Genomic DNA, 14,038 nt, shown 5'->3' with positions numbered 1-14,038 from the left:
ACAATATCCGTTTTAAAGTGTATTTCTATTAAAGGTGTTCACTACTCTGAATCCTTGTCAATGTACAGTGAGCTTAACTAAGCATTATCTTTAAAAAAATCCAAAAAGATGTCGCTGCAATCTTCGCTTGCTACTAAAAGGCTAATAAATTTCCAGTCTTTTCACTGGGTTTTTAATTTTTGTTTAATAAAGATAAAAGCAAACTATTAAAACACAGAGACTAACCCAGATACAATGTGGAAGGGGATTTACAGGCTGTGAATGCCAGGAGGAGGGGATTATCAAGGGCTATTTGGAGGGTAGCTACCCAAATTGTGGTGATACATGTGATTTACCCATAATGTAGACTTGCAGAGGAGTTGCATATGCATACATTTCATAACATTTGCAATGAAATACATTTTCTTTTCAAAAAATAGAATGACATGAGAAAAAATGTTTAATGTTTTAATGCTATTGCTCACTATTAATTTTCTTTAACCTATTTTGATAATTAGCAGAGCATTTCTGGAGGATCATTTAAACAAATATAAACATGAATCAAGATGTCTGTTAAACCAATGAACATTAACAATTGACAGCACATTCCAGAGCATAGTTCATTTCAGAATAGCAAAATTGCTTTGTTTCCTCTTAATAACAATGACCAAGGAAATTAAGTTACATTAGCTTGAAATGAGTAATCCATTTTTTTCCAGGTTATTTCTTAAAACTGTTTTGAGTATGTTTTAGGCATTTTGAGAATTCTGTAAATCATATACTTACATTAAAGATAAGCAGAAGGGCACCTGAGTGGTTCAGTCCATTAAACAACCCACTCTTGGTTTGAGCTCAGGTCATGGTCTCTGACTCTTGAGATGCAGCACCCCCTCCCTCCCATCACGCTCTGTCCTCAATGTGGAGTCAGCTTGAAATTCTTTTCCTTCTTCCCTCTCCCTTCCTCTCTACTCCTCTCCACCACACACGTTCACCTGTGCATGATCTATAAATAAATAAATTAATTAATAATTTTTTAAAGCCAAAATCGATGTCGTCAAAGATAAAGATTTATATAGATTAAACATTGGGACATATGTCTGGACTATAATATCTAACATAACTTGTGTTTTATATCTCCAAACTCAAGTTGCCACAAACTGGAATATCCTAGTTTCTTATCAGTTAGTTCTATGGAGCTATGTTTTGGTAATATCTTCCATCTGTGATATTATAATACATTGTCTATTTTAATTTTCTTACAAGATGCTAACTACTCTTCACGTGCATGTGTCATATAAATGTAGAGAATGACAGGTTTTAGATATGAAAAGACCGTTGGAACTTTTTGTTAAAAGTGTTCCTCACTTTTGAAGGATTGGGAAATATGATGCTTCATGGCAGTGCCTCCCCATGTTCTCAGCTTCGTACTCAAATATCTGATTAAAAATCAGAACCTATTGGTAGCACAGAGCAGTATTAAGTCACTGATAATTATTTTCTGGCATATGATCTCCAGAAAAAAAAAAAAAACAGTTGATACACAAAGGCTCCAAAGAGTTAGAAGGATAGAGAGACAGACATTGGGCAGGCTGTGTCTTTTTGAGATATTCTCTGCTCCTACTAGATACAAACCCACACAGTGATCAGCTGATACTGCTTCTCCTTGAGTATTTAACCTTCTTATTAAAAATAAAACAGAGATATTTAAAAAAATGATCAAGGTTGAAAGCAGAAGCCATTACAAATATAGCATATGTATACACACCCAAACACTCAACCACCTATATATTGGTTACTCTGCTATGCATTAAAGAGCTTATTTTGAGTTAGAATTAGAGTTACATTACAAAGTTTAATTTTAAAGCAAATAATTTTTTTCTTTCTTTTCATTTGGTTTGTGGGATTACAATACATTATATAGAGCTAATCTTAGCTGAGAAATTAGTTTTATCCCAAAGATAAACTGACATTAGTCCCAGGTAATTCACACAAGAATTATGGGACTGTAGCTAAGATTAGACCAGTTTTTGGTGACTTAGCTAAATTTCATTTCCTAAGGTTGGTTTGCAGTATCAAAATTTGTTATTTTCCAGTCCATTGACTAAAATATGCATATTTCTGATAAGATATGTTCTTCCTAAAATCTGATTGTTTATTACCCAGGACTTTGTGATCTCTCCAATATTTTAAATTAACATTTTGATTCTTGCATGTTACCAGTGATTTTTTAAATTTAATTCAAAGATGATCCTTGTTTTCTTTTATAAGAAATTATCCTCCACTTTCCTTTTGTCCTTTACTTAATTTGTTGGTAGTATCTCAATTCTTTATTGTTTTTCTACAGCAGATTTCTACAAATTAATCCTCTAGGATACAGTTTTCTTAGATCACAGTTGTGTGAACATATCCGCATTTAATTAAATACATTGTCTTCTTTCACTGGTTTCTTTTCCAATAATTGCTTTATTATATCCTTTAATAAAGCTAACCCTAACACCAGCCTCCAAAACTTGAGACTTTCAGGGCCATTTATCCTAAATTTGATTTCTGTATCTAATAAGGGGATTGTTTCAGTTATCTGCTGACACATTAACAACCTAGCCCAAAATGATTTAAAACAGTCATTTTATTATTTCTCACAAATCTGAGGATTAGCTGGGGCTCAGCTAGATGCTTCTTCTGCTGGTCTCATTTGGAGTCTCATGCAGCTTCATCTATGGCAGAAGTGGCTTCATTCTGGCCTCCTGGTTGGAATGCTAGGCTCAGCTAGGACAACTGAACATTTCCTTCTTTGCATGGCCTCTTGTGATTTCTCCAGCAGAGTGGCCCAGCTTTTTAGATGGCAGCTCAGGATTTCCTTTTTTTTTTTTTTTTTAAGATTTTATTTATTTATTCATGAGAGACACAGAGGGAGAGAGAGAGACAGAGATACAGGCAGAGGGAGAAGCAGGTTCCATGCAGGGAACCTGATGTGGAACTCAATCCTGGGACTCCAGGATCACGCCCTGGGCCAAAAGCAGGGCCTAAACCGCTGAGCCACCCAGGGATCCCCAGCTCAGGACTTTCAAAAGAGCAAAAATAGATACTGCCAGATGTTCTTAAGACTTAGTCCCAGAGTTACTTCTGCCACATTCCATTGGTTGAAGTAAGTCATGGGGTCAGCCTAGGTTTAGGAGGAAATAAATAGGACATGAGTACTGGAAGGTGCACCTTGTTGGGGCCATGTCTGAATACCATCTACCACAGGGGTTATGTTTTCCTTTTTCTCCTTTAAGACCCTGATTCCTCTCTACTCCTTTTTCAGTTCTCTGCATCTCTGGTGGCTTACCCAAGCCTACGAATATTACCTTCTTATCCATAAACATGAAGAATATCCTACAGTGGAGTCCACCAGAGGGCCTACAAGGGGCTGAAGTTACTTACACTGTGCAGTATTTTATGTAAGTTGGTTCTTTTCCTTTTGGCTAATTTATAAACATAAGATTCAGATACCTGTTAACTGTGCAAAGATAAACCATCTATTGTACTAAACAAGTGGGAAAAGAAAAGTTTTATATATTCTATGCTAAATTTTCTTGGGATGTTCTGTTAGATTAAATTAGAAAACCATTTCTTGGTGAAGATAGAAACATTGGGTGATTAAGTGAGGGAAAGTTACTTAAATGGGGAAAAGAAATTGGTCAAAATGTTATTCCCTGGCTGAGAAAACAAGGAAATCCATCATCTCTGAAATGTCTAAACTTATTGGAATTACAGACATTTTTAAGTGAAACTGAGTGTAGAAGTCTGTGCTACTAGCTCTTCCTATAAAAGGTAGTAGTGAATGGACATTTTCACATTTCACATGTCCCGCAAAACTCATTGCAAGCAAGAAAGAATGCAAAGCACATAGATGATGCCCATCTTCAGAGAAACAAAGGAAACGACCAAACCCCAAGCCACAAGCTGTGGAACCTACAAGCCAAGTACTGTGAAATCTGAAGGAAAACAGCTGCAGAAACTGAAAGTGAATCTACCTTATTGAACTCCAACAGTAGAACATAATTTCATAAGAATAAATGTTACAGTACAGTCTAAGGATGTGAATCTAAGGATTTCTCCTACCAGAAATTAAGGAAATGTCCCCATGAGCCCCAGTTTGGTGCCACAGAATGTCAGAGAAGGAAGAGCTGAAAGGGAAATCACGTTCAAGTTACACATTCCCTGTAGAGGGGCCAGTCGCCCTGTTAAAGTGAATGCACAAGCAGTGAGATGGCTTGTATGATGGTGGCTGGGAGGCACCCTAGGGGACTGTGATGTCACTAATGTGCCTTGTGGCACATCAGCTTCCTGCAGTTCCAAAACTTGAGGATGGGCAGGCTCTCCAGCAAAGGAAATGATATGATTTGGAGAACAGGTGTGTGACACACCTTCACTCCTATACCCATTTGCCTAATATTCAATAAATAGCTGGCCCTGTTCAAAGAGTAAAAGTCCCAAAGAGTCTGGCATAGCATCTCTCCATTATTACTGGGAAGGAGAAAGACATACACACACACACACACACACACACACACACACACACACACACACACACTGAAAAGTTCCTGAAAAGCTTTCTCATGGAAATAGGAGAAAAATTCAGATGAATAATTGTTCAGAGTTTGAGTCCATACACATGATCTCTAATGGTAAATCTGAAGGAAAGGAAAGGAGAAGAGAGGGAAGGGGACAGGAGGAGAGGGGAGGGGAGTGGAGGGGAAGGGAGAGGAGAAAAGGAAGGGAGAGAAGAAAGAGAGAGAAAAAAGCAGTTAAAGATTAAAGATTAAGTTAAAGATTCTAATACAAGAGGAAGAATTTTTTTAAGCAAGTGGGTGGAGCTTAGGGAAAAGATGGAAGATCAAAATATTATATAGAGAGTAAAACCCTATGGCTAACTGATAGTAGTAACTGAACAAGTGATAATGACTCTCTGGACTCTCTGGAATTGTGCATTGTAAATGCATGCTCAGTCCAGGAAAATGTAATAAAAACAATAGGAAGACCTATCCTGGTGAGGTTCTGAACTTGAAGAAGATGAAATACTTTATGACTGTCATAGCAAAAGCAAGGCTCAAGGGGGGCAGGGGAGAGGATGATTTGTGTCTGGCAACACTCAACAAAAGACAGTGATACATCCTCTGAGGGAAAAAGGGGTGTAATCTAGGATTCTTATCAAGTTCAACAGATGTATTTTCAAGCAAGCGAGATGTCAGGATAGCACTCCCCTGAGATCTTCTTGAGGGGGAGAAAACCACTAACTAAAGATGATATCAGCTGAAAGAGGTAAAGATGAACCTGAACAAAGACCTTAGTACTGACAAGATTATTTGTTATTGTGGAAAGACTGCTACGCATATTGAGACCATCTAAGTGAAGAACTGAGGCTAAATAATGATAGGAAATGTGGTTATTGAACTTTCTTGTAAATGCTTGAAACCTAAACAATAATATAACAGATTAGAAGATGGGAAAAAAAACTATAAGTGTACTGAGTTTCATAGCAGGAAGCCATTAAATGTGATCTAAAATGAAAATATTTCATCATCTTGATAACTAAACTCTCAATATTTTTATAAACTATTTTCTTAATTTAAAAGATCTTTTAGGAACTAATGTCTCTTGTGATAAAACACGTGAACTACAGCAATTCCTTTAATTTCACTTCAATTTCTTTTTCTATTAAAGTTCAAATCAGGGGGCAGCTGGGTAGCTCAGTTGGTTAGGTGTCTGACTCCTTGATTTTGGCTCAGGTCATGATCTCAGAGTTCTGGGATTGAGCTCAGGGTTGGGTTCCAAACTCAGCATGGAATCTGATTGGGATTCTTTCTCTCCCCACTCATAGTCGATAGATAGATAGATGATAGATAGATAGATAGATAGATAGATAGATAGATAGATAGATAATAGAATCTTGAGAAAGTATAAATTCAAATCAGGTTAAATTTACAACTTTGATTAAAACCATAAGTATGGTATGATCTAGTTACTGTCTGTGTATACAGCTATTTAATCATTCCTATGTGAATAAAGAAGCATAATGAGTTGTCCAGAATTATGAATGCCAAATGTTTCAGGCAAATAGGTTTTAGAGTGATTTGTTTCTCTCTTGATTAAACATTTCTGATTGTTTGAATTTTTTAAAAGTACCCTATTTACAAAAAGAACACCAAAATCATTTTTCTCTAAGAAAAATATATTCTGATCCTTAAAGGCAGTGAAATACTTCAGCAGCTCTTCACAATGACCTCATTTTCATTTTCGAGGAGTTTCTCTGAAAGTGTTTTAGGAAAGAAGATGTCACTCTGCAAAAAGAAATGGCTCTTGAGTTTGCCCTGGATTCCTTTTCTATTAGGTGAAGCAATGAGCTTGTTCTGTCCTTTACATGTTTATTTGATTCTAAAAAGGCTAACAAAAAAATTGAGTTATCATTACTCTATGAGAGCAAATAATGGAGATAGTACAACTTTCAAGAATGAGTATTGAAAAAGAAACTTGCCATATTGGAGGTCTTACATGCTTATGCATGTCCAAGATGGACAGGAATACAGGGCAGTGTTGTGTCACCAGTAGGACTCCAACCTCAGCTCCAAGGTCACACAGTCCTTGGTTTGTAGCCAGGCTGTGAACTTAGCCAAGTAACCTTGGGCAAGTTACACATTATGCTTTTACACTTTGGAGTGAAGTTTGTTTCCAAGTAAAAAATGAATTTTAACAAAAGTTTGAATTCTACCTGCCAAAAGAATTTAATGCAGAAAATATATAGTGCAGTTTTACATGCACAAGCTGTGGCCCAAGCTTTGAAATGTGGTTCAAATCCCAGATATGCCTGTTATTAGTCATATCAACTTGAGCAGTTCCTTAATCTCACTGAGTCTGTTTCCTTATCCATAAAATGGGGTGAAAATAATGGCACCTGCCTCGTAGGGTCATTAGGATAATTAAATGAGATAAGGCATAGAAATCCTAAGCATTAGTCCCAATACATAATAACTTAATAAGCACTTGATAAAAGCTTTATGGAATTAGCAGAAAATAGTCAGAGACCATTGAGGGCCTCACATGACTTTTTGTCATGCATTAACATCATTACTGAAGTCGTCATTGAATGATTTATGTCTATCAGTTTATCAGGCGTACAGAGCATAATGCTCAGAATCCAGTAAAGAGTATTTTCTCCTCCATCGAACTCTGTCATGGAAAGCTGCCCTACCCTTGGCAGAGTAAGGAAATTAGGGGAGAGGAGATCAAATCGGTGAGGGCGATATTTGCCAAACTGTAAGTCAAGACTTGTTGATGGACCATGAAATCAATTTTGAAGAACATAGCTAGCATTATTTTTAATGGAAAGGACTGGAATGGTGTGAAGTAGATTGGAATGGACAATAACTGAATTCATGGCATGTAGTAAAGTTTAAATATCATCTTATGAAATCTTTGTATTAGTATGTTAAATATATGTATGTTTATAGGAGCTGGGTCACAATGTAAAATGTATTTCTTCTTGTGGCTCACAGCCAAAAAAAGTTGGAAAGCCTTAGGCAGTGGTGACTGCTTGATGGAAAAGTTGGTCAACAAGATCTGAACTGTATTTCTAATGTCTTTTCAGCAGGTATGGTACTTGTGAAACAAGATACATTGTCTTTTGGAAATCTGTTGCTATATTACGAAAAGAGAGGACACCCTTAAGCTTTGACAACACTTGAGAAAGTCCACATTTCCTCATCCTCAAGATATGCTCTTGCCTTGACTTATGTAATGTCTGTTTCTCATTCTCCCTCTTTAGCTGCAATTTCTTTTCCTTTTCTTTTTTAAGTAGGCTCCATGCCTAGTGAGGAGCCCATGTGGGGCTTGAACTCACAACCCTGAGATCAAGACCTGAGCTGGGACCAAGAATTGGAGGCTCAGTCAACTGAGCCATCCAGATGCCCCTTTAGCTGCTATTTCTAACTGTACTTTGGAGCCAACTTTTTAACCTTGATGATCCTGGAATTGTATCTTAGGCTTTGCTGTGGCTCCAGGATAATTTTATTCACACCTATGCCTTCAATGAACAATTTCATGCCTTTGATTTCAAAAATCACTGCCTCCCACTCACATCTCTGTGCTGAGCCCCAGTGCCTACTGGGCATCCGCATCTGGGTATCTTTCACATACCTGAGGTTCAACAGGTGAAAAGCTGAACCTGTTATCTTCCCTTCCTCCCACCCCACCTCCCCATTTCTCAAACCTATTTCTCAGGATTCCTCATCTTGGTAAATGTTACCACTGTCCCAGATGGAAAGATATATCATCCTGAACACCTTCATCTCTCTCATCTCTTACCTACACTCCATTACCAAGTCCTGTCTCCTAATATTTCTTCCTTTGGTCCTGTCATCTATTCCACTGCCACCACCCCAGCCCAAGCCACCTACATCTTCCACCTGGACCACTGCAGTATGCCCTCAAGGGATCCCCAGGCTGCCACTCCTACCCCACTGCTTTCTCCATGCTACACCAGTTAGCTTTCTAAAACCCCAGCACACCTGCTTTAATCCCTTCATAGCTTCCCATGCAACCCTGTCTCTCTTTGTGGCTCTTCAACTCTCTACATCTCAGTCTCTCCCACCTGAAAACTGTTAAAAATATTTCCCCCTCCCCACTTGCTTTGAGTGTTGTGTCTTTAATAAAGAAAGGAGATATCTATATGAACACCCAGTCACTATCATCACCATCACTATAATTACTGTGGCATGCACTCCAATCTAGTGAATTTTCCCTAGAACCTTTGATAACAAGTACATTTTTAAATTTTATGGAAATGTCAAGGTAATTTTTCTTCCAAGAAAAAAATGACTAATATTTCTAAAAATAGCCCATCAAATTGACCTTCATAGACATGGTGGACTAAAAATCTTACATAGATAATTACTAGAAGAACTGATCACACAACATGTACATTTTTCTGTAACCCAAGAATAATAAAAAAATACATGCTCTCAAAATGTGCTATCCATATTATAATTCACAGAAAAGAGAGGTGATTGCAGAAATTCTGACTCATACTCCTGACAGCTAATGAAAAAAATTGCTAGCAGCAAACATGGATTCTTTTTATCTCAATGACAGGCACTTTTGTTCTGAAGTGAAGGTCTGAACTTCCATTCAATTTTGTATAATGACTGTTTCTCCCCCCTATTGGGATCACAGAGGGCACGTCATTATTAATTCAGTTTCTTTCTCAGCAGATATGGGCAAAAGAAATGGCTGAGTAAATCCGAATGTAGAAATATCAATAGGACCTGCTGTGATCTCTCTGTGGAAACTTCTGATTATGAACATCAATATTATGCCAAAGTTAAGGCCATTTGGGAAACGAATTGTTCCAAATGGGCAGAAACCGGACGATTCTATCCATTCTTAGAAAGTAAGTAACATGATTGTCTGTAAATACAGAAAATATCAAGTTCATCTGACCGTCAAGTGTGGCGTCTCGGCCTCACAGACAGCATTGCCCAAGAGGCCAGTGCTCTGGTGACTTTGTTCTGTTCTCTGTCCCTCAGCTGCTAGAGTGACCAGCCCACAATGCTCCACCTTGCTAGTACTCAGTTTCGTCTTTATAAGGAGAGGTTTGGCTTAGTCATCCCTAAGATCTCTACCAGATCCAAAATTAACATTAGATGCCAATATTATCAAAATTCAATTTTGTTTCATTATTTAGTGAAGACTGTAATTTGAAGAACTGACAGGTTTTTTTTCATTGCTGTGGGTTTATACACCATGGATATAGGTGCACAAGATTGACACAAGATTGTTCTGCTTGCCAAACTAAGTCTCTTCTTGTTATGAACAGGTTAGTGTGATGACATCATTTCTAGGTGTAACTCAGAATTCAGGCAACATCTTCCTGATATTTGCTCTTTACATTTTTCCATGTCTTGTTCTGTGCTGATTCAGCCGTAGAGGACCCACTCAGAGCTGCCCTAATGCTCCTAATGCTTACGAGTGCTCCTCCAGTCCTGGAGTTGGAACCTCTCTTCAGATGCCCTTCTTAGTGTGGCACTGCCCCTTTCCATTTATCTGTAGGCCAAGAGCTAAGAATGATTTTTACATTGATATAAATAAGAATTGCAACAGAGATCATATGCCTATAGAGCCTAAAATACTTCCTATCTGTACCTTTATGATAAAAATTTGTAAGCCTCTGCTCTAGATCATTCCAATCACATCTTCAAAAGTCTTTAACACTGCTTCATTCCTCCATGGCTGATTTCCACCACTTATTAAATCATATTAATGTTATTGATCACCAATTTTTCAAGTCACAGGAGTGTTGTAAACACTTTTAATTGTGTTTACCATCTGTTCATCCATGGGACTAGGAACTAAGTAAATACATACTTGAATTTTGTGTTTTAATATTGTGTCAGGGGTGTGAAATGACTGTTTCAAGATGTGGCAAAACCTTAGAGCATTCTGAGTCATCTCAACTAAGAAGGTAGCTTTAGGGCTTTGATTCCAGTAGGATTATACTGTAGTTTCATACATAGTGATTTCTACATGTGAACATGATACCTCCCTCTCCCCACCCCTTTAAGCACAAATTGGACCACCAAGGGTTGCTTTGACTACAGATGAGAAATCCATTTCTATTGTCCTGACGGCTCCAGAGAAGTGGAAGAGAAGTCCAGAAGAAAGTTCTATTTCCATGCGACAGATATACTCCAACCTGAAGTATAATGTGTCCATATATAATACTAAATCCAATAGAATGGTAAGTCTGGAATGGAATGGGGGCCTCTAATCTGGTGACTTTCTGTAGCTAATGCTGAATAAGCAGCCCTGAGGCACGGGAATCTGGGAAGATGTGATATTCAAAGACATGCTAGACAAGATACAGTGGAAATTGATATGTAAAATTCTCAACAGTGCTCTTCAGATTTCCCTTACAGAAACTCTGTCAGTGGGGTGTGATGTTGCTGTTGGGTGTAGAACGACTGTCCACCTCACTTTGATGGAGAACTTTGTCTTGCATATGATCTGTCAGTTACTCTCCAAGAAAGAAAGAAATGTCAGTGAGAACACAGGGCAAGGTTGAGCAAGAAATCTGTCCTTACATTATTATTTAAAATTGTTCCCAGAATGGTTCCATTTCCTGACCATGCTCGGCTGAGCTCAAGGAAAAAATTATTTTAAAGATATTGCTGAAAAAAAAAAGCTTATAGTGATTATGAAAGATTCAGTGGTATCTCAGTGTTTTATTTCCTTCTGGAGCTATCTGTCTGGGGTGGTGCTGGAGTTCTTTGGCCCTAATTGCTGTTTCCCATCCCCTGCCCTAGTGGTCCCAGTGTGTGACCAACCACACACTGGTGCTGGTCTGGCTGGAGCCAGACACTCTGTACTGCATCCTTGTGGAATCTTTCGTCCCAGGGCCACCTCGTCTTGCTCAGCCTTCTGAGAAGCAGTGTGTCCGCACTTTGAAAGGTATGCTTAAAAACCCTCAGCTGGTCTAGAGAAGGAAATCTGATAAAACTAGAAGTGTGGCAATTATAAACAAAGTTTGGACAAATCCAAATCTACCAGAAACAGGTTGGGACAAAAGCGGAGACAACCATCACCAGATGTGCATTGAGAAGCCTGGGACTCTGCCATTGAACTTGACCCGCATTAGGGTGTGTTTACATTCCCCCCGGGGAACTCTTACCACCTGTCCTGATACCTGCTTGCCAATAATCCTCTTCCGTGGGAAAATGACAATTAAGAATTTTTACACGCCTCTTTTTTTTTAATTGTCATCCCTTTCATCAGTAGAAATTCTGTGGTCCTCCAGAACATCAAGTTTTAGTGCTAGAAACAAAACATTACCCTAAAAACATGAAGACGCTAGCTTTTGCTCACTCTCAGGAATACAGATTCCAGGCTCCACAAGTTGCATTCAGATATCACTCACTGGCTGCAAAAGCATCTGGGATCAGCAAATCCACAGTTACTCCCTCACTTACATTGCTTCTCTCTCTTTCCTTTTGTCTCTTCATTTTTTTCTGAATTTGGCTGAAGACTGTCATTCCTGTTAGGAGAGAAAAGAGTTCGGAACTTGGCATTTGTGTATTTGTTCTTCCTGAAGGGTGAGAAGACCTTGAACTCAAAACCTGAACATTGCAAATAAACTCTGACATTTACCTTCATCAAATGGCTCATGATTCATTATTCCTCCATTTCCCTCTTCCAAACATGCTGTCCTAGAATTAATGTCACACCTTTTCCCCCATCACCAGCTGTGGGATGGCCATGGTGATAAGACTCCTGCTTTCCTTTTCCCTCTCACTGAGCCCATCACAAGATGAAACTGTCCTAAAGAATATAAAGGGGATTTTGTGAGTACCTATTGAAAGTGAAAAGCTTTATTTTTGAATCTCTATCCTTTCATACTTTCCCCTTAAAATGAAGGCTTCCTTGCCATATGTCAAAGAAAACTGAAATGCTAAGCAAGCAAAAGACAAAACAAAGCAGATTGGCCACTCTCGGCATACACTAGCTCAGCCACCTCCCTACACACATCCCAAGCTCCAGACCTACCCAAAAAGTTTAGAAGGTGATGCCATACATTCCTGTCTTCTACTTAATATTTGGAAAAGGTTGAGTCAAATGCGTATATGGAATAGTGGGGGCAGCTTAATAGGATCTTATCAAGAGGGTTTCCATTTTGGGTTTAAAGTGTATATGTTGCTTGAATATTAGACACACTTAGCTTCAAATATAAGACCTGCATGAGTCTCATAACCAGACATAAAATGTTGGAATATCTGCTGAAAGTGCCATGTTGAAGTCTACTAGTATTAGTGTATTATTATCTAAGTCTGTCTTTACTTTAGTTATTAATTGACTGATATACTTGGCAACCTCCCACATTAGGGACATAAATATTCATGATTGTTAGGTCTTCTTTTTTTGGTAATTTTATTTTTATTTTGAGGAACCTCCATATTCTTCTTCAAAGTGGTTGCACCAGTTTGCGCTCCCGGCAACAGTCCGGGAGGGTTCCCTTTTCTTTTCTTTTTTTCTTTTTTCTTTTTGTGTGTGTATTTTATTTTATTTTATTTTATTTTACTTTATTTTATTTTTAAATTTTTTTATTGGACTTCAATTTGCCAACATTTAGCATAACACCCAGTGCTCATCCTGCCAAGTGTCCCCCTCAGTGCCTATCACACAGTCACCCCAACCCCCGCCCACCTCCCTCTCCACCACCACTTGTTCATATCCCAGAGTTAGGTGTCTCTTATGTTCTGGCTCCCTCTCTGATATTTCCCACTCATTTTCTCTCCTTTCCCTTTATTTCCTTTCACTAATTTTTATTTTCCCCAAATGAATGAGACCATATAATGTTTGTCCTTTTCCAATTGACTTATTTCACTCAACATAATACCCTCCAGTTCCATCCATGTCAAAGCAAATGGTATTTGTCATTTCTAATGGCTGAGCAATATTCCACTGTATACATAGACCACAGCTTCTTTATCCATTCATCTGTCAACGGACACCGAGGCTCCTTCCACAGTTTGGCTATTGTGGACATTGCTGCTATAAACATCGGGGTGCAGGTGTCCCGGCATTACACTGCATCTGTATCTTTGGGGTAAATCCCCAGCAGTGCAATTGCTGGGTGGTAGGGTAGCTCTATTTTTAACTCTTTGAGGAACCTCCACACAGTTTTCCAGAGTGGCTGCACCAGTTCACATTCCCACCAACAGTGCAAGAGGGTTCCCCTTTCTCCACATCCTCTCCAATATTTGTTGTTTCCTGCCTTGTTAATTTTCCCCATTCTCACTGGTGTGGGGTGGTATCTCATTGTGGTTTTGATTTGTATTTCCCTGATGGCAAGTGATGCGGAGCATTTTCTCATGTGCATGTTGGCCATGTCTATGTCTTCCTCTGTGAGATTTCTCTTCATGTCTTTTGCCCATTTCATGATTGGATTGTTTCTTTCTTTGCTGTTGAGTTTAATAAGTTCTTTCTAGATCTTGGAGACTGGCCCTTTATCTGATAGGTCATTTGCTAA

At 38.5% G+C, this 14,038-nt stretch overlaps 1 protein-coding gene across 3 annotated transcripts in view; it reads left to right on the top strand.

Annotated features, from left to right (window-relative positions):
• The window catches only part of IL20RA (interleukin 20 receptor subunit alpha), a 39,206-nt gene that overhangs the window by 17,258 nt on the left and 7,910 nt on the right, over nucleotides 1–14,038 (top strand). For 2 of the 3 annotated variants that reach the window (XM_072825074.1, XM_072825076.1), the window contains exons 2-5: nucleotides 3,284–3,419; nucleotides 9,225–9,406; nucleotides 10,578–10,753; nucleotides 11,319–11,463. In XM_072825074.1, the coding sequence (XP_072681175.1) occupies nucleotides 3,284–3,419; nucleotides 9,225–9,406; nucleotides 10,578–10,753; nucleotides 11,319–11,463 (639 nt within the window). The remainder of the gene's footprint in view (nucleotides 1–3,283; nucleotides 3,420–9,224; nucleotides 9,407–10,577; nucleotides 10,754–11,318; nucleotides 11,464–14,038) is intronic. The other variant, XM_072825075.1, reaches the window with a different exon arrangement.

Source organism: Canis lupus, chromosome 1 (genome assembly GCF_048164855.1).
Source record: "Canis lupus baileyi chromosome 1, mCanLup2.hap1, whole genome shotgun sequence".
Lineage (NCBI taxonomy): Eukaryota > Metazoa > Chordata > Mammalia > Carnivora > Canidae > Canis > Canis lupus.
Note: the sequence above shows the minus strand (reverse complement) of the source record. Positions and strands in the feature narration are given on the sequence as shown.